At 31.4% G+C, this 25,293-nt stretch overlaps 1 protein-coding gene and 1 long non-coding RNA gene across 3 annotated transcripts in view; one reads left to right on the top strand and one right to left on the bottom strand.

The window, feature by feature from the left end:
- Positions 1 to 20,896, top strand: part of LOC127709130 (protein tweety homolog 2-like) — a 37,197-nt gene extending 16,301 nt beyond the window's left edge. Inside the window, exons 5-14 of one of the 2 annotated variants that reach the window (XM_052214489.1) lie at positions 772 to 867; positions 1,512 to 1,584; positions 4,918 to 4,987; positions 5,597 to 5,655; positions 6,820 to 6,912; positions 10,048 to 10,187; positions 10,762 to 10,863; positions 12,771 to 12,884; positions 14,924 to 14,975; positions 16,196 to 20,896. In XM_052214489.1, the coding sequence (XP_052070449.1) occupies positions 772 to 867; positions 1,512 to 1,584; positions 4,918 to 4,987; positions 5,597 to 5,655; positions 6,820 to 6,912; positions 10,048 to 10,187; positions 10,762 to 10,863; positions 12,771 to 12,884; positions 14,924 to 14,975; positions 16,196 to 16,264 (868 nt within the window). In that variant the 3' untranslated portion in view covers positions 16,265 to 20,896. Of the gene's footprint in view, positions 1 to 771; positions 868 to 1,511; positions 1,585 to 4,917; positions 4,988 to 5,596; positions 5,656 to 6,819; positions 6,913 to 10,047; positions 10,188 to 10,761; positions 10,864 to 12,770; positions 12,885 to 14,920; positions 14,976 to 16,195 lie in introns of both variants that reach the window. The other variant, XM_052214488.1, reaches the window with a different exon arrangement.
- Positions 8,532 to 9,678, bottom strand: LOC127709157 (uncharacterized). Its single transcript, XR_007985520.1, has 2 exons — positions 9,515 to 9,678; positions 8,532 to 9,008 (listed from the first exon to the last, which is right to left on the bottom strand). It is a non-coding gene; the product is annotated as an uncharacterized LOC127709157 (long non-coding RNA).
- Positions 20,897 to 25,293: the final 4,397 nt, after the last annotated feature.

Below are 25,293 nucleotides of genomic sequence, written 5' to 3'. Positions count from 1 at the left end.
AGTTCAAAATGTAAAAAGTTAACGACGACGACGGACGACAACGGACGACGGACGCCAAGTGATGAGAAAAGTTCACTTGGCCCTTCGGGCCAGGTGAGCTAAAAAGGGGGTTAGATGTAAAACAATATCACAAAGACAACCATAACCTTGGACAAAATGCTGCTAAATAAAATAGTGTACAGTATTGAATTGATTGATTGTTGGTTGCTTAATATCCAATGGCAAATATTTCATGCTAAGCATTAAACTTGTGCTGCAGACTTGTTTAGTCCATGCATCATTTGGTCCTGCATTGTTATATTTTTGATATTCAAATATGGAGATTAGTTAAACTAAAAGTATAAGTATTTAATATCAAAATTCGACTTCAAAAATTTATTAAGATATGAAATGATTAAAATATGGGTTTTTGTGGATGGTGTTTGTCTTCCTTCATAGATCATTTAACATTACAAAGTTTTTAGGTAAGTTGCAAGTTTAAGTTATTGGACTTGTGCTTGAGTTATATCTGATGTGTGTTTTCAAATGAATTCTAACATAGTTCACATTCAAATAAGGAAACTTAACACATTTTAAATTTAAGCATATGATCTATTCTAGATTTTATAAGATCTATAACTAGATATATTTTGCCTGTATTTTATTAGATCTATAACTAGATATGTTTCGCCTGTATTTTATTAGATGTATAACTAGATATATTTTGCCTGTATTTTATTAGATGTGTAACTAGATATATTTTGCCTGTACTAAGTTTGATTTTCCTTGTAGATGGACAACAACAGTAGTTGTATTGTCTGTGATACTGTTTGTATTAGTGGTATCATTGTGTGGTTGTTGTAAAAGATCAAGATGTCTCCTGGCTACGTAAGTATAAGGTGATATCTCCAGGTCATTTATGGAAGAATTTGTATAAAAATTTAATAGAAATTGATTTAAACAAACAAGCACATGTAATCTGTAGAGTTATTTTTTAACAGCATTTTCTATCGAAGTTTCTATATCAACAACTAAATTAGCATTTGTCTAAATAAACTTTATAAATGTAAATGTCATTAAAATTAAAGGGTTCTTGTAGGATACCAAAACAAAACCCGACTTTTTTTTATATGATACTAAAGAAATTGATATTACAAAAAAATCTTATGTTATTGGTCCAGAAACCCAGATTCTTCAAAATTATACATCCATCTATTTAGCAGTTTTGATATTTGTCTGAAAATGAAATTATCAAATTATTTAATTGTTTATAATGAAATAGGTTTAAAAGGAGATGTTGGGTAAACATTAATGAGACAACAACGACACAAAATAATAAAAAAGATTTGTCACCATACAATGAATCTGTAATAAAAACAAACAAAATAGAAAAAAAATGTTTGATGAAAGCTTATTTTTATATCCTTGAATTAATAAAGTCATGCTTGAAATGAGTTCAAAAGTAGAGAGCAGACTTAGAAATAAACCATCATGAGGTAATGTATTTATTTTTGATATGTGTATATTTTCAGCTCCATTTCCTTTGGTTTCCTTATCCTGTTCCTCTCCTGGATAATGAATGGAGTATACCTAGGTGGTAGTGTGGTAAGTAATCTGTTCCTCTCCTGGATAATGAATGAAGTATACCTAGGTGGTAGTGTGGTAAGTAATCTGTTCCTCTCCTTGATAATGAATGGAGTATACCTAGGTGGTAGTGTGGTAAGTAATCTGTTCCTCTCCTGGATAATGAATGGAGTATACCTAGGTGGTAGTGTGGTAAGTAATCTGTTCCTCTCCTGGATAATGAATGGAGTATACCTAGGTGGTAGTGTGGTAAGTAATCTGTTCCTCTCCTTGATAATGAATGGAGTATACCTAGGTGGTAGTGTGGTAAGCAATCTGTTCCTCTCCTGGATAATGAATGGAGTATACCTAGGTGGTAGTGTGGTAAGTAATCTGTTCCTCTCCTGGATAATGAATGGAGTATACCTAGGTGGTAGTGTGGTAAGTAATCTGTTTCTCTCCTGGATAATGAATGGAGTATACCTAGGTGGTAGTGTGGTAAGTAATCTGTTTCTCTCCTGGATAATGAATGGAGTATACTTAGGTGGTAGTGTGGTAAGTAATCTGTTCCTCTCCTGGATAATGAATGGAGTATACCTAGGTGGTAGCGTGGTAAGTAATCTGTTCCTCTCCTGGATAATGAATGGAGTATACCTAGGTGGTAGTGTGGTAAAATTTTGTCTAACCAAACAACTAACTATCAGAGATGCAGCTAATCGTCGGCCCTGTATAACCTAGGGAGCAGAATTTTAGAGGGTTTTGCAAATGGCGTCTTTGTGTCAAACCCAACTACTGGCAAATATTTAAACTGTTTGGGCTGTCAAAAATGAAATTTAGATTGGTCCTGATTACCTCTCACACAAATATCTTTTACCTTTAATTTAAGTCAAAAATTCATAAACAAATAGGTCAAACTGGTAAACATAAATAACTGTTTCCATCCATTTAAGCTAAATTTGGGGAACCAGTTTTAATCGCTGATTTATTTCACGTCCTACAAGGAATCTTTGTAATTAGTTGACTGTTTGCAGTTTCCGTTGTTGCTGCATCATGGCCAATAAAGTTCTTGGAAGGACCAAAACCTGGTTAAAAAAAATGCCTCCATTTAATAGTGATTCAGATGCGAATGTTATATCAGTCATTAATCCTTCCCATGGTCATATCCTTAATCTGGTTGTTCTAGTCACTCTCTGTGTCAAGGCTTCAAGGTGTAACTTAATCCAACAGGGAACTATTATTTTTTTCAAAAAAAATTAGGTCTGGCAAACAGTTGATAGGACTGGCCAGACTGTCTTACACACTGGACCCAATGTCTGACAAGAAAAAAAATCATCTGCATATCTGCTTTATACTTATAAACCAAAGGACTGAAGGACACTAATCATAATTGACTTGTTGACTTTCCGATCAGTCAACCCATTTTTGTTTTGCAAACATCTTTTTTGTTATTTTCATAGTGTATTACTACAAATTGAGAAATCTTTGCAATGTTTTTGTTATTGCTAAAATTGCTTTGGGATAGGTTTCGTAAAAATATTGACTCACATTTTAAATTTTGATTGCATTAAGTGTATGCAACATTTCTTGAAATCAAAATTAATGATCCACTTTTTGGTCCATTGTTCAAATATTGCAATAATAAGTGCATGCAAAAATTTCTGAATTTACAGTACTTTGTAGAAATGTGCAGTGATGTGCACAAATTAGAAAATGTGTTTACATTACATTCTATCTAATGCTAAGCATATCATTTGAAATTTGAAAAAATAGTTATGAATTGACTTTTAAGGCATACTGTCCTCTAGTCCTTGATTGCTCTGACATCTGACAGCCCTTTTTATGAATTGTTGGGGCTGTGGGAAGTCAGAGCTGAGTTATATAAAACGTGGAAATTGGTGGCTAGTTTCTATCGTGAAATCATACAAGATCAATTTCCAGGTTTATAAACAAAACATCATTCAATTCCCTATATAACTCCAGGAATATGTAACTTCTATTCATGTACTAAGCCTTTGTAGCACAAACAAAAGCTTATCTTCCATGAAAGGCCATTAGACGTCAAAGCAATACTAACTGTCCTTTAAAATGGTAATGCTATCAACTTTTATCAATCTTATGCTCAAGATGTCTAATTTAAATTTAGTTATTATGTCCTGATACATTACCAAGGATCTAAATGTTTAACATCTAAATGTACTGTGAAAAGTGACTGGTCTACCTGTAGTTTAGAAAGATAACATAGAAACTGAAGAAAGCTAGTGGCCAGAATGTCTTATAAATGGTTCATTTACTTTAATATTGTAAAGTATGCTCCCTTTTGGAATATCGTCACTAAAATACAATAAAAGATAAACAAAGTTATGACATTTTGGGTCTATAAAACAAATCTTGTTAATGTGACAATGCTTAGTGATTATAATAGAGTGTGCATAACTTAAGTTACATTCCTCCAAATACAGAACAAAGACAACTTAACTTGAAATGAATATTGCTTTCGTCCTGGCAAAAGACTCCAGTTTGTTTAGAACTTGATTAAGGCCTATTCCTGGAAAAGTTCAATGGCAGGAGGTCAGACAGTACTTCATAGCATAATTGAATAGATACTATACACAGATCTGCTATCAACATCAAATTTCTAGTTTGTATTTTAAATTGTGATTCTAGACCCATAATTAAATACAAAATTTCCATGTACATTTTGTAATTATATTAATTAATACTATAGATAAAGAAATTATCATAGATGCCAACAGTTACGATATACCCGTAATTTTTACGAATTTTGGAACAAAATTATGGTGTTACGATTAACAGTCTACTTGTTACGGATTTCTGTTCATTACCCGTCTGGAACAGTTGCCTGTTTAGATATCATTTTGTTCAATGTGACGCTTTATTTTTGGTTATAATTTATTTTACAATAAGCACTAGCGTGATACAGATTATTGAATTCTTTGGGTTTCTCGGGACTTTCTATATTATTAAGCGATCTATCCATTTCTTGTTCGATTCCGAATAATTAATGAACCTGCAAAGTACGATGTTTGATGTCTTTTGCAAATATTTGTGAACAAGACTTCCATTCAGAGCAATGGTCGGTTTTCCTCACGTGCTCATCAACTTTGAATCGCAGTTGTCATAAATTAAGGAAGGAAGTCTTTTATTTGTCACTGTGTGCCTAGTTGTTAGTATGATTATTATTGAATTTTATAACAAATATTATTACTGAAAAAAATCAGAAATTTCGGAAATCGTAATACTTTTTTATTGATTGCAACAAAGAGGGGTTGGCATCTATGAATTAGGATTTTTTTTCTTTCAGCAAGGACCTCTTTAAATTCAAGATCATTAACAATCTATATGATTTTCTTACAGACAAATGCAGATTTATGTGTGGATCCAGAAAGTTTTATAGAAAATGTTGTCAATGAGAGAATAGAGAAAGGTAATTACTACTGCTATCATACAATGTTATACAATTTTTTGATGGATTGAACACCATTCTCCATACATATGTATAAAGTAGACTGTTATGTAAGATTTAAATGTAAGATTTAAAAAACAATGTGTTGTTCCATATCACTGAGGACAAAATTGAATTTTATTTCAATCATAGAAATACAAAGAAAAGGTGAAATCACATTGTTTGTCAGTGTTTTTTTTTTTAATAAATGTATTGAAAATATGATAATTATTATCGGTCAAAAATTTCTTAGAAATACAAATTTACACACATATTTATTAGGGTTAAAGGCATTAGATGAGAACTTTAATGTATCATAAGGGTTTTTTGTCGATTGTTGAATGCTTCACTGTGTATAGTGTAGATGTGTAGATATTTACTTCACTCTTTCTGCTTTTTGTAAATACTTGTTGGAAACATCTGTGTTCTAAGGGTAACAGTTTGTGCTTTATTTTCTCAGACATCAATAATCACTTAACCATCATCTTCAAATATGTACATTGTCTGTTGCATGTTTGTGAATTATTCTCATGTGCTTTATCATTATGATGTTTTATAAAAGGGGAAATTCCCCTACTTTTGTTTTTGTAGAAATAATCAAAACATACATAAAATGTAAGGACGATGGAGCAGCTGGCAAATACTCTCAGGTAAGTTGTCAAAAATCTTGTAAATCATTACTACCTTACTATCTTACCACATTTCAATAAATATGTATAGAAACTATAGAAAGCAGCACTTAGTCTAAATAATTATGAGGTCTTAAAAGGCTATTTTAATTTTTTGCTGTGACTCCTTCCTATGACTTCATAAGGCTGAAGCCATTTTTCTTGGCTGCATTTTGAGAGCAAATTTTTCTACAACTTTGAGACCCAATTTTGCCATGAAATCTTTCACTTGATGGCTAGAAATGTTTGCTTATAGACAAATTCTTACCTTTTATGTGCTTGTTGGTGCAAAATATTTCCAGAAATATCTGAAAGTGAAAATAAAATAAGTTACAATTCCAATAGGATGATGATGACCTAATTCTTTTCAAATATGTCCCAAAAGGATTTATTTTTGGAGATTATAAAATAAATTTATAAAATGTAAACTCCATAAAATTTGACAGACCTTAATTTCCAGATAATATAAATCAAAAGTTCTAGAATTTTGGGTCCATCAAATTTTACAGTTTAGTTTGAAGATTCATTTTATACGCTCCAAAAGTGAAAGGTCTAGCAATTGGGGCAGACTTTTGAAAAAATCTCCAATAGAAGGAGGAAATACAATAAAGTCTCTGTAATTACATCTGAACTCAGTAATTTCTTATTGATGGTTTGTGTTTAATGATCAAAATTTTGTATGATTTGATATAATTTAAATATTTTTGATATTATCCATTTCATGTGAACATGATAAAAAAAGTTCCTAGGTATTTTAATGGTACCCAAGGTAACTGTTAAAGTTTTATATCTGAAAAATGCAATCGCGAGTAAAAAAATGACAATTTTTTGTTATCTTAAGATGTTTAAAGTGAAATGTATAGGGAATGAAGCTGGGATAATGATAGTAAATGGAAATTTGATTTGATAATAAATATATATTTCATTCAGCATGTTTAAGATCATTTGTGTACATCTATGACACAGGGTGAATAAGTAAACTGTAGTACTTGTAGTAAAAAATTGACAAACATATTGCACAAAATTAATATAAAACTTATAAACTCTAATAATATATAAGTTTTAAAAGATTGAACAAAAGGTTATTTGTTGTACCATGCAGTCATTTTATTGTAGCGTAATTTTAAGTATGCTATTACATTTCAGGACATTTCTGAAGCTTTAAGTGCTGTGACTTTAGCGAATGAAACATTATCAAAGATTTATAATGTCAGCATTAGTTTAAGTATACTTCATAAAGTAAGTTGAAGAGCTACATGTAGACTGTAGTTGTTATGATATTTCAATTTATACTGCATCTGCACTATTGGGCTATATGCACATTCAAAATACCTTTACCATGTAAACGTTGACTTTATACAGTCACTTACCATAAATTAAAGCATTGTTTGTGAAGTTGATAATCTGTTGCAACAGAGTTTTTGTCTCACCTTGACGGAGTCAAAAAGCCAGACATAGGTATGCTGTTTCCGGCGTTGGCTGCAGCGGCGGCATCAACAGTGTATTAGTTTGTGATTAGGTCTAGTTTATGGTGAACCACTAGTGGTAGGTCAATGATATTGGGTATGCAATTGTATAAGCATTGGCATATCTCATTTCCATGGAGATTATTTAGCCCCACCCCCTCAGTCATGGCTTATGTACTTTGAAACTTTTGCTTAGTTACCATGTATAAGTTTGTGATTAGGTCAGTTTAAGGGGAACCACTAGTGGTAGGTCAATGATATTTGGTATGTAGTTGTATAAGCATTGTCATATCTCATTTCCACGGAGATTATTTGGCCCTGCCCCCTCAGTCATGGTCTATTGACATTGAGACTTTTGCTTAGTTAACATGTATTACGGTAGTTTGTGATTAGATAGTTTTAAGATGAACCACTAATGTTAAGTCAATGATATTTGGTATGCAAATGTATTGGCATTTGCAAGTCTCATTTTCATGGAGATTATTATAGCCCCACCCTCTCATCATGGTTCATTGACTTTGAAACTTTTACATAGTTTACAAGTTAATGTTTGTGTTTAGGTTTGTTTAAAGGGAATGACTTATGATAAGTCAATGCTATTTGGTATGCAATTGTATTAACATTGGCACATCTTATTTCCATGGAGATTTAATGTTTAGCCATGGTTCATTGACTTTGAATATTTGCATAACTTACATGTTAAAATATTGCTATTTTAATTTCAACATTTGCATTATCAAAATAACAAAAAGGCGAGACATATTTCTGTGTTAACAGTTTATTATTTATGATGTTGTGAAAGATAGCATGGTTTCAGATTTTTTACGCCATATGCTTTAAAATCAAAATTGTTGTTTTTTACTAAAATATTTCAATGAAAGCAATTTTAAGAGATGTAGTATAAAGAGAACAACCATACATTGTCTTAAAACATCAATTTTATTTGTTTTTTGCTTGAAACACGATAAAAATCTTAGCATTTACTTGTTTATAAACCTTTAAGAGAAAAAAAAAACAAAGCAACCATATTCTACTGACAGAAGTGGTTACATAACTTGTAAGGTATTTTTATTATACCCCAAGCAACGAGTTGCAGAGGGTATAATGTTTTTGACCCGTCCGTCCGTCAGTCCGTCAGTCCTGTTTCTTGTCATCGCAACTCCTCTCAAACCACACAACAGAATTTCACGAAACCTTTTTAGATAATAAGGACATACTATGTAGTTGTGCATATCAACAGGAAATTGCGATTCAATTTTTTTTCTAGGAGTTACGCCCCTTTGAACTTATTTACTTTAATGTACTACTGCAACAGTTTGTCATCGCAACTCCTCTGATACCACACAACAGAATTTCATGAAACCTTTTTAGATAATAAGGACATACTATGTAGATGTGCATATCAACAGGAAATTACGGTTCAATTTTTTTTCTAGGAGTTACGCCCCTTTGAACTTATTTGCTTCAATGTACTACTGCAACAGTTTGTCATCGCAACTCCTCTGATACCACACAACAGAATTTCATGAAACCATTTTAGATAATAAGGACATACTATGTAGATGTGCATATCGACAGGAAATTACGGTTCAATTTTTTTTCTAGGAGTTACGCCCCTTTGAACTTATTTGCTTCAATGTATTATGCAACAGTTTGTCATCGCAACTCCTCTGATACCACACAACAGAATTTCACGAAACCTTTTTAGATAATAAGGACATACTATGTAGTTGTGCATATCGACAGGAAATTGCAATTCAATTTTTTTTCTAGGAGTTACGCCCCTTTGAACTTATTTACTTTAATGTACTACTGCAACAGTTTGTCATCGCAACTCCTCTGATACCACACAACAGAATTTCATGAAACCTTTTTAGATAATAAGGACATACTATGTAGATGTGCATATCAACAGGAAATTACGGTTCAATTTTTTTTCTAGGAGTTACGCCCCTTTGAACTTATTTGCTTCAATGTACTACTGCAACAGTTTGTCATCGCAACTCCTCTGATACCACACAACAGAATTTCATGAAACCAGTTTAGATAATAAGGACATACTATGTAGATGTGCATATCGACAGGAAATTACGGTTCAATTTTTTTTCTAGGAGTTACGCCCCTTTGAACTTATTTGCTTTAATGTATTATGCAACAGTTTGTCATCGCAACTCCTCTGATACCACACAACAGAATTTCACGAAACCTTTTTAGATAATAAGGACATACTATGTAGTTGTGCATATCGACAGGAAATTGCAATTCAATTTTTTTTCTAGGAGTTACGCCCCTTTGAACTTATTTACTTTAATGTACTACTGCAACAGTTTGTCATCGCAACTCCTCTGATACCACACAACAGAATTTCACGAAACCTTTGTAGATAATAAGGACATACTATGTAGATGTGCATATTGACAGGAAATTATGATTCAATTTTTTTTTCTTATACAATTTTTTTTTCTTACACATATTTTATTTCTCCAATGACAATGTGGGGACGTGGGGTATGTGAGCGCGCTCACTAAGGTTCTTTAATTTTACACACTTTTAGCTTCATTTAGTAAATCAATCATATAAAAACATTAAGAGCATTTGTATGTGTGCATGTGTTTTAATAAAAGTACCAAATTCTCTCTTGTATTGTCCACAGTCTTTTACTATGAAATTAAAATTACCAGGCAATGATTAGGTGCGGCTTATAGAGTACTATCAGCAAGAGAAAGCAGGCTTAACAAATTTTGATATGAGTTTCAGGCCAAATGATGAAAATTGTAGAGAAAAAGTGTGTTTGACAAGTGATGGAAAGGGACATTCTTACCCTTTGGTCTTTTATCTTTTTCTTTTAATTCTTTTGAAAGCAATATGTACTTGCTAAATGTTTTCATTAGTGTTTTAATATTTGTAGGTAGAACGGCCCATAACAGCTGTAAGAACACAATTGAACTATGGTTTTGGAAATCTAACAGCTCTCAGTAATGTGTTCCAGTGTCAGAGGACACATGATAATTACTTAACCATCAAGGAAGCAGTATGCAATACAGTAATGTAAGTATAAAGATAGAATAACTAATTCAAGAATTAAATGTAGAACAAGTGATCAATGAACACATTAATTCATGCATGCACAGTGTTGTTAGGTCCTGATTTGACTATGTATTACAATAACTTTCAATGCAAACAAAGAAGAAAGTGTGAGGAACTATAAATGATGAGATAGCTCCCCAACAACATAAAAATAACAGAAAAGATATATAGAGGTCAACATACCATCTTCAACGATAAAATGTTAATACCATATGTCAAGCTTTTAATCATTCAAAACCTAGAGTAATTGAAAATAAATATATCAGAGACTAGAAATATTTTCCCCTGACACCGAATTCTTTAACGAACTAAAACACTAAAATGATAAGAAAACATTGGATGTAATTATAACAAATTCCTTTGAAATAGTCTTAAAAAAAATGAAACTTGTCTAAACTGAACTTTTGTATCAAGCATACAATGAACATTAGAAATGTTATCCAAAACAAAACTTTTGTCTCAAAGACACTTTTCATTGTATTAAAAAAAGTAACGATCATAAGCTGAAACTGAGATTTTAGTTTATCTTTTGCAGATTCAACATGTCCCTGATATTGGCAGCATTCCTTTTGTTATCTTTCCTATTATCATTAACACAGTGTATTCTTCCTAAAATGTGGCATCTCAGTGGCAAAAGGTAAGATCAAAATGTAGCATTTCAGTGACAAAAGGTCAGATTTAAATGTGGCATCTCAGTTGCTCTGGAAAAAATTAATCTGTTGGTATTTTTGCCTATTATCTCAAAAGGAACAATAGATAAGTAGTAATATGTAAACAGTAAAATTGGTCAGCAATACAAGAGCTACAAAAATATCCAAAATCAGTTAATAAAATGGTTTTACTGGTGACTCCCCTGTGTCACTTTTCAATGTTGACATTCTTTTCTTTTTAATAACTGAACATACTTAGCACATGCATAACCCATCTCTAGTTAGTGGTAAAATTAAAGGTTCCATAAATACAGATTCAAATGAGGTTGATTTTTTTACTTGCAAGCCAATAACACGTAATCAATATGTTTTTGAGCTAATTTTGACAAAATTGAACAAAACTGACTGCTTATAGCAAAGTATTATTTCATCATTCCACTTTAAATCATTTTGAAATATTTGAAAATTTTTATTAGTTGTAGCTAATGCCCCTTGAAGAAGTCATTTCCCATAAAGAATGATTTTTGTCTAATTTTCATGTTTTTTCTTGTTATCTTTAAATCTATGATAGAAGTAGAAACTGTTGACAGCAAAAATTTTCAGCAATACCAGAGAAGGAAAATGATAAATATGACCGAAACTAGTGGATGGCTCCCTAAGGAGTTATTGCCCTTAAAATGAAGATCTTTATCTAATTTTTGTTTTTTTGCCAGTTATCTTGAAATCTATAATAGATAGGTCAACAGCAAAAAGGATCATCAATACAAAAGTTAGAAAAATGTCCTATGTTCGAAACCATTGGATGACTCATTTAGTTCTTGTTCTTAAATGACATCTGTTGTCTAATTCTTGTTTTTTTTTGCAATTATCTTGAAAACTATAATCAAAATTTATGATCTGTCAACTGCTAAAATGATCAGAAATACAAGATCTACAAAATACTTATTTGACCCGTAACTATTTGGTGACTCCTGGGAGTTATTGTCCTAAAATAAAAATATTCGTGCTGATTTGATTATTTCTCTTAATAATTTTCAAAACCATTATAGATAGATAGAAACTGGAGATAAAAAGGATCATCAATACAAGATCGACAAAAATGTCACTAAATAATATCTACAAATTAGCAAACAAAACTGATAGCAATGAAGATAAAAAATAAATATCAAAATGGTATATTTTCACAGGTGAACGATTCAGGCACTTAGGAGCCTCTTGTTTTATGGCTGATTTGCTCCTATTAATTTTTTACATAATGTTATGTATCAATCAGCAAATATTGACCAATGAAACAACAATGTATAGTCTATTCATATATATCATAAAAACACTCATTTTGCAGAATCAATTATGTCCATCTTTCATGTAAACAATTGAGGCTTGATCATTCTGGAATGTTAAGATTGCAGTCAAAGGAATCTGTCATTATTCTCTAAAGAAACAATATCTTCACAGTGGAGCTGTCTAAATGGGTTCCATATTATAGATAAAATGAACAGTGCTTTATAATGATGATTTTCAGGCACTATGGACATATTTAGTCAAAATATTAGGACACTACAAAATACATGTAGACTCTGGTCAAGTCAAACGAAAGATTATAAGAAGTTAAGGAAAAAAAATTCTTGTGTTGATGGAAGCAAGTGATAAACTTCTTTAGGTTTTCTGTGAATATTTTGTATATTTCCCAGAATTACATTAATTTGTTTTATACATGAGATTGTTATTATTGTACACTTTTACTTTTTTTACTTGATTGGATTCTCATATGCAACTATCCACCTTAGATCTTTTCGTTTCCAAATGTTGATTAAAATCAATTTAACAGAATACAAAAAAGAAAGAAAAGTAAAAAAAAAGGATAGGAAAGTAAATGATATATTATGTATTGTAGAAGAGGAACTGGATACAGACCAGTGGATGATACAGACCCATTTGTACCAAGGCCACCTCCATATCAGGACTATGGATCATTGTATGGTATAGGCTCTCCACTTGGACCTTCAAAGTAATTTATTTCTTCTCTTTAATTTGTATTTTGGAAAGAGATAAGAAATAGTAAATTTACTTTTTTGCCCCCGTCGTGGCGAAGGGGGCATTAAGTTTTACCCTTGTCCGTCCATTCATACATCCCAAAATAAGTTCCCATTCTCTAACTTAAGTTTGCCTCAACCAAATGTTATAAAACTCATACACAATGCTTATTACCACCAAACACAGATCAAGTACAAATTTGGGTAGCGTCACTTTTGCCGTTCTTGAGTTATTTCCCGTTGTAAATTGAAAAATTGCAGAATTCGTCGTATATTTTCAAGTGGGGTCATCTGTGTCCCATGGACACATTTTTCTTTTATTTTAGTAATATTCTGGTCCAGTCAATTTTACTGGCAACTTAAAACCCATAAAACTTCTTCTGTCAAAATATAATCGTACAAACCTCTTGTAAAGTTATCTGTTTTGGATGTTGGTCTGGATGTTATTTATTTATGGAGAAATGTTGATCATGAGCTGTATAATTTGGCCAATTGACTGTTCTGGCTATAATTTGACTAATGAACTGTCTTTTGATTGATGAGTATTAATAAAAATGGTGTGTTTATTGATAAACCAATGTCTGTTCATTTAATAGTCTATCACACAAGTTTTGGCGGTTTTATACAACCGGAAGACATTTGGTTTCCGGACAATTACTTTAGTATAAGTGAATGGATCTCTGTGAAATTTAACACAAGGTTCAATCGCACTAAAGGAAAGTTGGGATTGATTTTGGGGGTTATGGTCCCAACTGTTTAGGAATTAGGGGTCAAAAAGTGGCCAAAAAAGGCATTTTTCAAGTTTCTGTTCAATAACTTGTGTATAATTGTATGGATCTCTATGAAATTGTACCACAAGGTTCCATACCACAAAGGGAAGGTTGGGATTGACTTTGGGGGTTGTGGCTTTAATCGTTAAGAAACTAGAGGTCAAAAACAAGACTTTTCTAATACTGGCTAAGCTGGTTCTAACATAAATTATTTCTGATCTATATGAAGAAACAACAAATACTGATATGGCAGGAGATGCACACCAAACAGGGTGTGTAAATTGTTATATTTAGTTTGTAAACAGATTTACTAAGTATTGCACAACAGCAAGAAATCTTCAATTGAAAATAAATACAAATCTTTTAACCAATTTCAATGAGGATTAATCTTAAGTCTTGAATTGTTTGAGGTTTTTACCATGTATTACTATATTGGATATTTGGACATTTTTAAATAGGTCTACATTGAGGTCCAAAGGGTCCAAAATTAGACTTTGTTTGATTTCATCAAAAACTGAATTCTTATGGTTTTATGATATGCTGAATCTAACTGTGCATTCAGATTTTTAATTTTGGGCCCTGTTTTCAAATTAGTCCTTATTAAGGTTCAAAGGGTCGAAAATTAAACTTTGTTTGAATTTTTTTTTTATCCTCTGCAATCGTATCCAGCTGCTGCAGGCGGAGCACATTTTTTTTACAGAAACTACAAACATGACAAATTATAACTCATTCATATTTTATATCAAGCTTCATCTGAGTAAACTATAGTCTTTATTGGTTTATCCTGAATAGCCATGAAAGACATTCTTGTATTCTTTGATACTGTTACAATCAAACCCGTACATAAAGCAATTGCTTGATAGATGGATTACTACATAGATAGACAGATAGAGATTATTTTTAGTACATTTGATAACATATACTGTTTTTATAATCAAATCTAAGATGAGACATTTGTGTTACAATAACACTGTTTGAAAATTATGGAGCTCATTAATGACCCTTCTCCTCTCAGGGCACCTTAACTCTGAAGTATGAAAAATTTAGAATTCGTAGTTTGAACAGAATTTAATTACATCAACATTCTTAATTTTAAATTTCCTGTTTTCCATCTCAATTGTTATTAATTATTTACTTCTAGTACATATTTTCTTTGATTTTTGTTGTTAATTAAAAATTATAAATGAATTAATAATTGTTTACATACATGTATTTGAACAAATTCCATTTTTTTGTTTCAGCAGTGATGCAATCAATATGACAGGAGGACCACCTCTAGACTCACCACCACCTGCTGTAAGTTTATCTCAAAACACAGGCTCAAGTTTTTCAAAATTGATAAATTAGTTGCATAACTTCTTGAATGTTTCTCTCAAGTCTTTATTTAAAGAAACATGAAAAGGTACAAAGCTTTGAGTGTTTGACAGATATATCAAATTCAGTCTCTATTCAAAACTTTAAGCTCTCAACTTAACATTCGGAAATAGGAAAACATTTGCCAGGAAACTGTTTTGCATTAATAAAGAGTATATCATTCTCTAGTTCCCTTCACGATCTGCACTTCAACTATCATGGTTAGCTAACTAAACCCATTAATATATGTACCAGTTACTGTCAGTACACCTGAAAGGAACATCCAAATAAAGTTTCCATTTCAGGTGTACTGACCAATTGCTTTTAATTACAAAAGCAAATTTTAAAAATTAGATTGAAATAAAAAATGTCTGGCTACTTGAATTTTTTTTTTTTTAAGCTCTGGTTTATATGATGTTTTCATGTGTAGTCTAATGTATTTCACAAATTTTATTTGAAGCCAAAATAATTTCTGATAAAAATACATATATAGATTTAAATAAGAAAAAAAAAATACTTGTAAAATTCAGCTATAGAAAAAAAAGGACCAATTTACCAAACAACACATTCTTTCAAGAATTCAAAGAGCATTAGAGAATTATCTAAGATGTTTCATCTTTAGATGAATACTTTTTTTATTCTAATTGAAAGAAGTTCCAGTGTTCTCCCCAGGGCCATCATGGTAATGTGATGCTATAATCTTAAATGTGATTCTATCTGAATTGGTTTTCTTATAGATTATGTTATGGATGTGATGCTATAATGTTTAGAAACAAGATGGTATTTCAAATTTCCCTGTTTACCAGGATGCTAAATGAAATATCTGGGGAGAACACTGCAGTTCATTTGAATTTTTACATTATTCTAATGAAATTATAAAAAAGAAATTCAGGAGGAATAAAGGGAGGACTCATTTAATATTTCTGTCTCTTGGTGTTCTACTATTGTGATACATTTGATATAGGCTAGTCAATTCATTGCCACAGAGAGAGAACTAATAAATCCTGTGTTTTCACCCAATTAAATATAGGATTTATTTCACAGTGAATAATGAAGTATTTATTAGTAATATAATATTAGCAACAGCTCATTTCACAGATTAATATAGATTAATGAAATATCTGTGTTAATTGAATTTACATATTCATCATGTATTTTTTCAGTACTCTGTACGTGGTTTTGGTGAGAGCAGACATACCAGAAGTCACAGTACAACTTCAAGCGAAACATGATGTACAGAGTTGAAAACTGAGAAACTTGAGATTATAAAGACTAATTTTTACTGATCCCTCCACCTAAGTGGTCTTGTATAAACATTTAGTATTCAGTAATGAATGTGTTCTATAAGAAAGAAGTTTTTAATGATCTCATAATGAGGGACATATATGAAGGGCTTTCATTATGACTTGTTATGCATTTGTATATTTAATTTTTTGCACTTTTTACATCTTGCATCTTATAATCAATTTTTCATTTATTTAACATGATGTTTTTTCATAAAACAAGATTGTTTTTTTTAAAGTATTTGCTCATTTATCTCCATAATATTTTTTTTTTATTAATTTTCCCCATTTGATATGTATCCATAATTTAATTAATTATTCAGGGTATTAAATACACTCAATGAAATATATAATTTGAATTTTTATTTAACATATTTTATGAGTTTTATTAACTGTATGATATATTACTGATGATGACTAGACATCAATAAAAATTAATTTATAAAGATTTACCAGTTTTATATCATCTTAAACAATAATTAAAGCAATACTCCAGTTATTTATAAATTTACAAATAAATATGTGCTTTGAAAGTAATAGTTTTTTTTCTTTAATTTGATAGTTACTTTTGTTAATTATATGCCATTTTGTTTATCTTTTACATGTAATTCAAGTTATTTTCATTTTTGCAAGTTTTTAGCTCACCTGGGCCATTGGCCAAAGGGCCAAGTGAGCTTTTCTCATCACTTGGCGTCGTTAACTTTTACAAAAATCTTCTCCACTGAAACTTCTGAGCCAAATTTAACCAAACTTGGCCACAATCATCATTTGGGGAACTAGTTTAAAAAATGTGTCAGATGACCCCGCCTACCAACCAAGATGGCTGACATAGCTAAGAATAGAACATAGGGGTAAAATGCAAGTTTTGTCTATTATTTTGAAAACTGATATAAATAGAGAAAATCTGATAGAGCAATAATGTTCAGAATGTTGAGCTCTACCAATAGTCCATATACGTCAAAACTGTCTGACAACTTCTTATAGGAGTTATTGCCCTAAAATGACAAATTTTACCTTTTTTTTCAATCTTGAAAACTAAACTAGATAGAGAGAAACTTTAAACTGCAAAAACGATCAGCAAGACAAATTCTACCAATAAGTCTAACATTGTCGAAATCGTCAGTCGACTCCTTGTTAGAGTTATTGCCCTTTGATGACAATTTTTACCAATTTTTTGCGTTTTTGCCCTACATCTTAAAGATTATAATAGATAGATAAAAACTTACATAAGCAAAACAAGATCTACAATTAATATTATATTGTGGAAATCATCCGACGACTCCTTATTCGAGTTGTTGCCATTTAGTGACTATTTTCACTACTTTTTTTTTGCGTTTTGCCTTATATGATAAAAATTATAATAGATAAATAGTCCCTTTAAATCACAAAAATGATCAGCAAGTTATCTACTAACAAGTCAAATTTTGCCGATATAGTTAGTAGACTGTCACTCTTTATAGGAGTGATTGCCCTAAAATGAGGATTTTTTTTACCCTCTTTTGTGTTTTGAGCAACAACTAAAGAAGATAGAGAGAAACTAAACAGTTTAAATGATCAGCAATACAAGATCAACAAAACAGAGATTTTTGTCATGAATTCTATTATCGTCTCACAATGCTGGAGAGTGTCCTTTGTTGAATATGCACATAGACCAAGGTGAGTGACAACGGCTCTTTATTTTCTAGCTTTTGCATCATTTTTATTCATTTTCGACAACAAAAGATGTGAGACAACATTTTAATTTACTAAAAGAGAATAAGTAGTGAAAAGTGTTGTATATTTGTATATATATATATATATATCTGTGATTGACTTTTGCATGTTTTGTTTTTTTTATTATGCACTGTACTTGTTTGGATATTTTTTTAAGGTTCCCACGGTCAAACTTTTGTTGCATCTGTTGATCTCAAATACAACTAAAATGGAGAAGTGGTTATAATCTTTTTTTCACAAAATTTGTCAGTGTGCTTCAAGTAGTATAATGAAAGAAGGAACCAAAACATTTCTGTCTTAAAAAGTCTAACTGGTATTTACCCTGTGTATTATACAGGAAATAGATGATTTCACATAGTATTATAAGAATTCACATCCAATGTTGGCATGTTGAAAAGGGATCAAGAATAAAAATAATATTTTACTTTTTTCTTTTCTAAAATACTATTAAATGAATGCTGTTGAATAAGAGGCACATTTGAATAGAATGCATGTATAAAAATACCTTGTAAATGAAAAAAAAAATTGGTTGATTTTAAAGTGTTATTTCTTCAAAACTTACAAATGTCACATAATTAGTTTTTTATGTATTAACTATTTAATGTTATTACTGTGTACATAGTATGACTATTATGACTTCAGTGTTAAGTTTATTTCAACAATCAAGAGATATTTTTTTATCCAGAAATTTAAGAATCTTCATTCAATCATATTTAAGCATTTAAAATATTTAAAGTTGTTTAATTTTCAGTTGATTACCAACATGTCCAATTTGCATGCTTAATCTTGCAAAAGTCTGTGGTATCTCTCATTTACTGATATTTCACGTTTTATATGATATATGTCTTACAAATTGCTTGAAAAATTCTGTGATACAACTTTTCCTCTTGTTCAATTATTTTGAATACATGTGTATAAAATTTTATTTATGGTTATAGTTTGCTCATATTTAAAGACTGGGCATCTTTTCATATATTTTCTATAACATATAATTATCTTCTATCTGCTTTATATATTTAATAGGCATAGAAAAAAACTATTTTTTTTTCTTTAAATAGTGGAACTTTATCTTTTCTTCTCTGTATTTTTCATGTAACTATGACTATGCTTCAGATTTATTTAAAATAAAATTTATGTCTAGCTAATATTTTGTAGTTGATATGTTTGTTTATGAATTAAAATAATCTTTTTTTTCAACAACACTTTTTATAAATCATACTTCAATAGAGGCTTGCCAGATGATTAGTTTAATAGATTTGAAATATTGTACATTAGATTAATATTGCAATAATGTTTGTTTTACATGTTAGCTGTATGGATTGGTACTGGATTGTACTTTTATTGGAAGTTGATTATCTGCATGGACATTTTGTGTTAAAGTGATAAACAAATGTATACAGTTTATTTCTAAGAAGCAAAAAACTTATATTAAGGGCTGTATCATTTAAACATACATGGTATACAGAAATTGTACTTTCAACATGGGTACCACCTAAAGAGCTAATTTTAAAATTCACTTACACTTTACAAAAAAGTTTTTGCCAACAAACTGTAGTTGAGCTTTCAAAGAGTGTCCCATGTATGTTTATATATCAGCCCTTTGAGAACATTTATAGCAGGAAAATGAAATAATATTTTTTCTTCATATTTAATATAGATTTTATACAGAAATTATCCTGTAATTATGAAAAAGTCTTACACCATAAACCATGTCTGTATTAACTGTAAAAATGTTTGATTTTGGATACTTTACCTAAGACAGATTTCCATCTGACAGCTTTTTAAATAGCTCTAAATGAAAACAACTTTAAAAGGATCATTGTAAGAAAAACAGTCTTAATTTATTAATCTGTCTCATCTCCAAACTTATTTTTGGAATAGTTAACTATTTAGAATTCCAGTCTAACTAGAATGTCTCTCAATTCTCTATGAATTATTTACCAGTGTTGTTTAACAGCAACGCCAATTTACACATATGCTGAATTATTTACCAGTGTTGTTTGACAGCAATGCCAATTTACACATATGCATTGAAAAAGCTGTATATCAAATATAGTTTAACAAATTGATACTTATTTCATTTGTCCTTTATTATACCACCATGTCAACTTGCTTATGTCTGATAGTTTTCCTGTTAATCCGTCCCCTAAAATTTTGTCACATTTTTATCAGAAAGTACAAATCCTAAAACTTAGTCCAGCTTCCTTTGAGCATGTTTTTCAGTGTGATGCATTTTCAGATTCATTGCTCATCAACTTCCTGTTCACCAAATACATATATATTATTTCAGATATTGGCCATGTATGAAATTTTCTTCACATTTTTCTCAGGAACTACAAATCAGGGCTTTCTGAAATTTGGAACCAAGCTTCATGTGAGCATGCTTAACTGTGTGAAGCTTTTTCACATCCATCACATATCAACTTCCTGTTTACTGATTACTAATAGCTGGATTATCATTTAGTGAGCAATAGCTCACAGTTCAACTTGTTAACTTGAAAAAATCATATAACCATAAAATTTCTTGTGATCAGATGAAAAAAAAATTATATTGATATTTTTTTAATTATTAACTAAAGAAAATTGATCTGGTAAATATATAAAAAATATACGGTATTTTATTTGAACATAGAAAAATAAATAATATATAAGATTTTAAGGAGGATAGAAGAAATACACACTAAAAATTCCTATATATGATATACTTACAATTACTTTCAAAGAAGTGCTGTGTGTTTGTGTTTTAAGAAATAATATTAATATCATGCTTTTATTAATTTTATCATATTTAAAATACACAAAAAATGCTTTATTTCATTTTGTATGAAAATATTCATATCTAATAAAACTATTAATGATGAATTATAATGTGTGTTGTCATTAGGGCATTATGTTTGATGCATATTGCTGTTGGTCATATGGTGACTTATAAATTAAGATTTAATATGCAGGGTACAACTGTATGAAATACTGAGAAATAAATAACCAAATGAAAGAGCACTTTTATTGCTGCTCTGTCTTGACAGTTGCTATGAGCTGCTTTTAACTGTCACAGGGATAAAACAACAGCCTCTAGTATGGAACGAAGTGATATTCTTTGAAATTTTTCTCATTACTGCTATGTATGTTTTGGAGTAATTTTAAGAAATTATTAAGATTGATTGATTGATTGATTGTTGGTTGCTTAACGTCTGAAATTATTAAGAAACTAAAGTTCCAACTCCCTCATGCATAGTTGACCTATATATTATTTTAGGTCCCTTTTGGTCATATGACTCTTCACTTGTTTCGGTTCTTATAAATCCTCGACTCAGCATTCTTGATGAAAGTAAATTCAGAAAAAACACCTCAAATGATACAATTGATTAAGTGTTACTTTTATTTTAATGGTTTTAAGGGCAATTTGACAGAGGAAAATATGTAAACCATTAGTAAAATGTTTCTACAAACACAGTAATAGGTTCCACATATGTAAAATTTTAGATTACCATGTTATTTCCGCCTGCACACAACAAGACACACATGTTAATTTTTTCATACACAGATTTTTTTGGGGTTTTTTTTGTTGAGAGTGAAATTTCTAGGTATTTGATACCCTTTATTATTGTTTATTATTATAATATTGTGTACAATTAGTATTTAACTTCGGAATTCATGAATTATGGAGTTAAATGCTTTTTGTCTGTTCGAAGCCATTACAGGCAATGATGTCTTTTTAAATGGGTCATTACCTTTCCCTATGGCTACGACAATGGTAAGTCAGGTAGTACCTCTTTATACTTATAGTCAGTCAACCGATGTTTTAACTTCAGTGACTGATAATACCGATCAACAGACCCTATATGCAGGTTCTGTCTGTTATGAGGGAGGTATCCCTACCATTACCTCTGTTACCCACACAGTCTCTAGGCTACTTGATACCAACGGTTTAGTTTCTCCTTACCCTGATATCTCTATGGGGTAATGTTTACCTGGTTCCAGACCTCCAGCTTCATACTGTGGTTTTACTTTGCCTGCCTCGACTAATAATTCGATGTCATGGTTTCGGACTGTGGTCCCTCCTTAGAGGGATTCAAAAGTATGGACGACTATTCCATCTGAATTGACATCTTTCTCTAACCGCCTTTGAACGATAGAGAATAATGGCAATCATGAAAGCAACCCGGAGGACAGTGATGAGGAAGAACGTGTTTCAGTGGCCCCAGGTTTTCAGGAAGAAGGTTTGTCTTCTGATGACGAAGGTGATACTCCAGTTCAGGATTCTCAGAATGTTTCACAACCTTCTGTTCCTGTTTCCATTCCTTCTTCTTCTGAAATTGGTCGGTCTTCTACCAATTCCAGTAAGGATCCTGAGACTTGAGTTTACTCCTTCTACATTGAAGGATCTTAGAGATTCTCTTTACACTATTATGAGAAATGTAAACAAGGTACTTTTTCAGTCCACCTAGACACAAGAGACGTAACCTACATTCAAGGATTCCTATGGTCTGTCAAAAGACAATATTAAGTCACATACTAGTTTCCTACAATCTAACCATATGTCGACATCTCTTCAGATCATCAATGACGGGATTGTGGCTAATGAGTCTCAATTTTCCAAAGTAAGTGGGTTTGGTCTTTCCTCATTGACAGAGCAATTCCGATCTAAAGATTACGATATCTTTGATTCTACTTTGGGTAAGTTGGTACCTGTTTGTACAAGGCTTTATCGTCGTATATTATCTCAAAACAAATGTTGTAAATACGCGCGAACAGAACGCGGGAACGTCACTTATTTCATATATTATAACGTAAAGACTTTGTAACATTACACACTTGTATATTTGAGCATTCTAGATAGATTACAACTTATAGCATATAGAACGTTTTCTTCCTTTATTCACGTATTCTCGACATTTTGGTGCCGTGCCCAGGATTTGAATAAGCTGAAATCGATTAGGAAAGCGAACAGAAGTGTTGTGACAAGACATTTACGAAAAATAGATGATTTGAAAAACGAAGCGGAGTTAGCCAGGGTGGATCTTTTAGCAACATTCGAAAGTGTAGAAGAAAAGAATAAACTTTTGAACGATTTAAATCAACAGATTCTTAATGCAATTGATTCGAAGGATATTGAAAATAAAATTCTGAATACAGATGAGTATACTTTAGACTTAGAAACAAAACTAAAACACTTGCGTATTTTCATACAGAGTTTAGACAATTCGAACAATCATACAAATCAACAGTCTACTTCATCCTATCAAACATTGAATTATGAAGCACCACCTTTTATTCCAACTACATGTGTTGAAAATCAAAAACAGAGTTATATAGCACCATCACTGTCAACGTTTAGCAATCAAACACGCCGCCTACCAAAATTAACTTTGCCCAATTTTAGTGGAAAAATTCTTGAATGGCAATCTTTCTGGGACTTTTTCGAATCAGCAGTACATATGAATCCAAGTCTACCAGACATTCAGAAATTTAATTATTTAAAATCACAACTTGAAAGTGAAGCATCCCGTACTTTTGATGGTTTCGCATTGACAAACGCTAATTATAAGGAGGCAGTTTACGTATTAAAAGGAAGATACGGACAATCGAGTAAGATTACACAAGCACACATGAAAGCAATGCTAGGGCAATCGCAAGACACTTACGGCACATTACTGGTCCCAATGATTTTGAGCAAGCTTCACGGATAAGTAAGGCAACATTTAGCACGAGAACATGGATCGAATACTTGGATTTTATCAGATTTACGCAGATCTATTCAGAATGAGATAAATATAATCGAAGCAGGTCAGGATTACGGTATGACAAAGCTATTCTACCACGCCTACATGTACGTTTCTCGTTGAAACACAATCTTACGGAAAAGAATCATATACGCCAAGAAGAGTCGATTATGTAATAAAATAATCAACGTGTTCTGACCGCGAAACTATGTATATTCTGTCAGGAAATTCACGCATTACACGAATTACAGACACAAACGAACGAATGAATATCGTAAAACGCAGCAATCTTTGCGTTAATTGTCTCGGTACGCACCAAGCCAATGAATGTAACTCTAGACATGTATGCCGTCATTGCAAGAAAAAAACATCATAGTAGCTTATTTAATGAGTCAATGGTCGATAAAAGAAGTACACATGTCCATAGTCGAACTTACATGAATCAAAACGCCAATCGTAACGAAAACGAAGAACGTGAAAACGAACATTCCATTCTCAATTTTATTTTTTACAGAGTTTGTCTTTAGTGCCGTGTGGAGACAGTAGAGTGCCTCCCCGTGCTTTAGGTTTATGCTCTTATAATATACTAGATTATGGAGTGTGTGTCCGAGCGAGAACTTCTCTATGTTCATTCCTTTAGGAATATTTATCAAAAAGTAGTATTTCAACATTCAGCCCCTTTCTTCTATTTAGTCAGACGTCAGTCGCTACCCTGATATACCATATCTTTTGTTTTATTTTTCGGGTAATTTATGACGGATAGCGTTTGACGTCTTTAGCCTAACAGTTTTATCATATTCACATAATTCAATTTATTGTGTGCTGGTTCATATTCTGGACGCCAGTCTTTGCTCCTTTCTAATAAAATCCACATACCAAAAACAAATATGAAACTTAGAAATGGAAAAATATTAAATACTAAACTCGTTCAAAGGTTATCTACACGTCTCAATCTTCAAAATCGCTTATCTAAAAATACTACCATCGCTAACATTTAACCTTCTATCGATAAGTGTCATGCCAAAAAATGACTTACATGTCCCCGTCTTTCCACCAACAATACGGTAAGGTCTACGTTTAATGGTCGCACATTTTCTTTAAATTTTGAAACTGACATAACTTGAAAAACAAACAGTATTATTTATTTACTCACATGAAACAAACCGGGATGCGGTATTCAGTACGTAGGTGAAACTGGACGATATTTGTCTAAACGCACGCAAGAACACCTGTATCGTTTTAAAAGACCCAATAAATTCAAAAGTATCATTTATCAACATCTTAAAAAGCACAATCATCCTATTAAATATTTAACAGTTCAACCTTTAGAAGCAGACTGGTGAATCTCATTCAAAGTTTGCACGATCACGGAAAATAATTGAATTAAATTGGATTAAAAAATTACAGACAGTCTACCCTCTCGGTCTTAATGATAATACCATGGGAATTGGTAATATATCAAGAACCGACTCTGTTAACATTTTGGATATAGTTTCTAAAACTGTTCGTAAAAACCGTTCTCATGGGCGTAGAAAAAATCGC

Source organism: Mytilus californianus, unplaced genomic scaffold (genome assembly GCF_021869535.1).
Source record: "Mytilus californianus isolate M0D057914Y unplaced genomic scaffold, xbMytCali1.0.p SCAF_7, whole genome shotgun sequence".
Classification (NCBI taxonomy): domain Eukaryota; kingdom Metazoa; phylum Mollusca; class Bivalvia; order Mytilida; family Mytilidae; genus Mytilus; species Mytilus californianus.
Note: the sequence above shows the minus strand (reverse complement) of the source record. Positions and strands in the feature narration are given on the sequence as shown.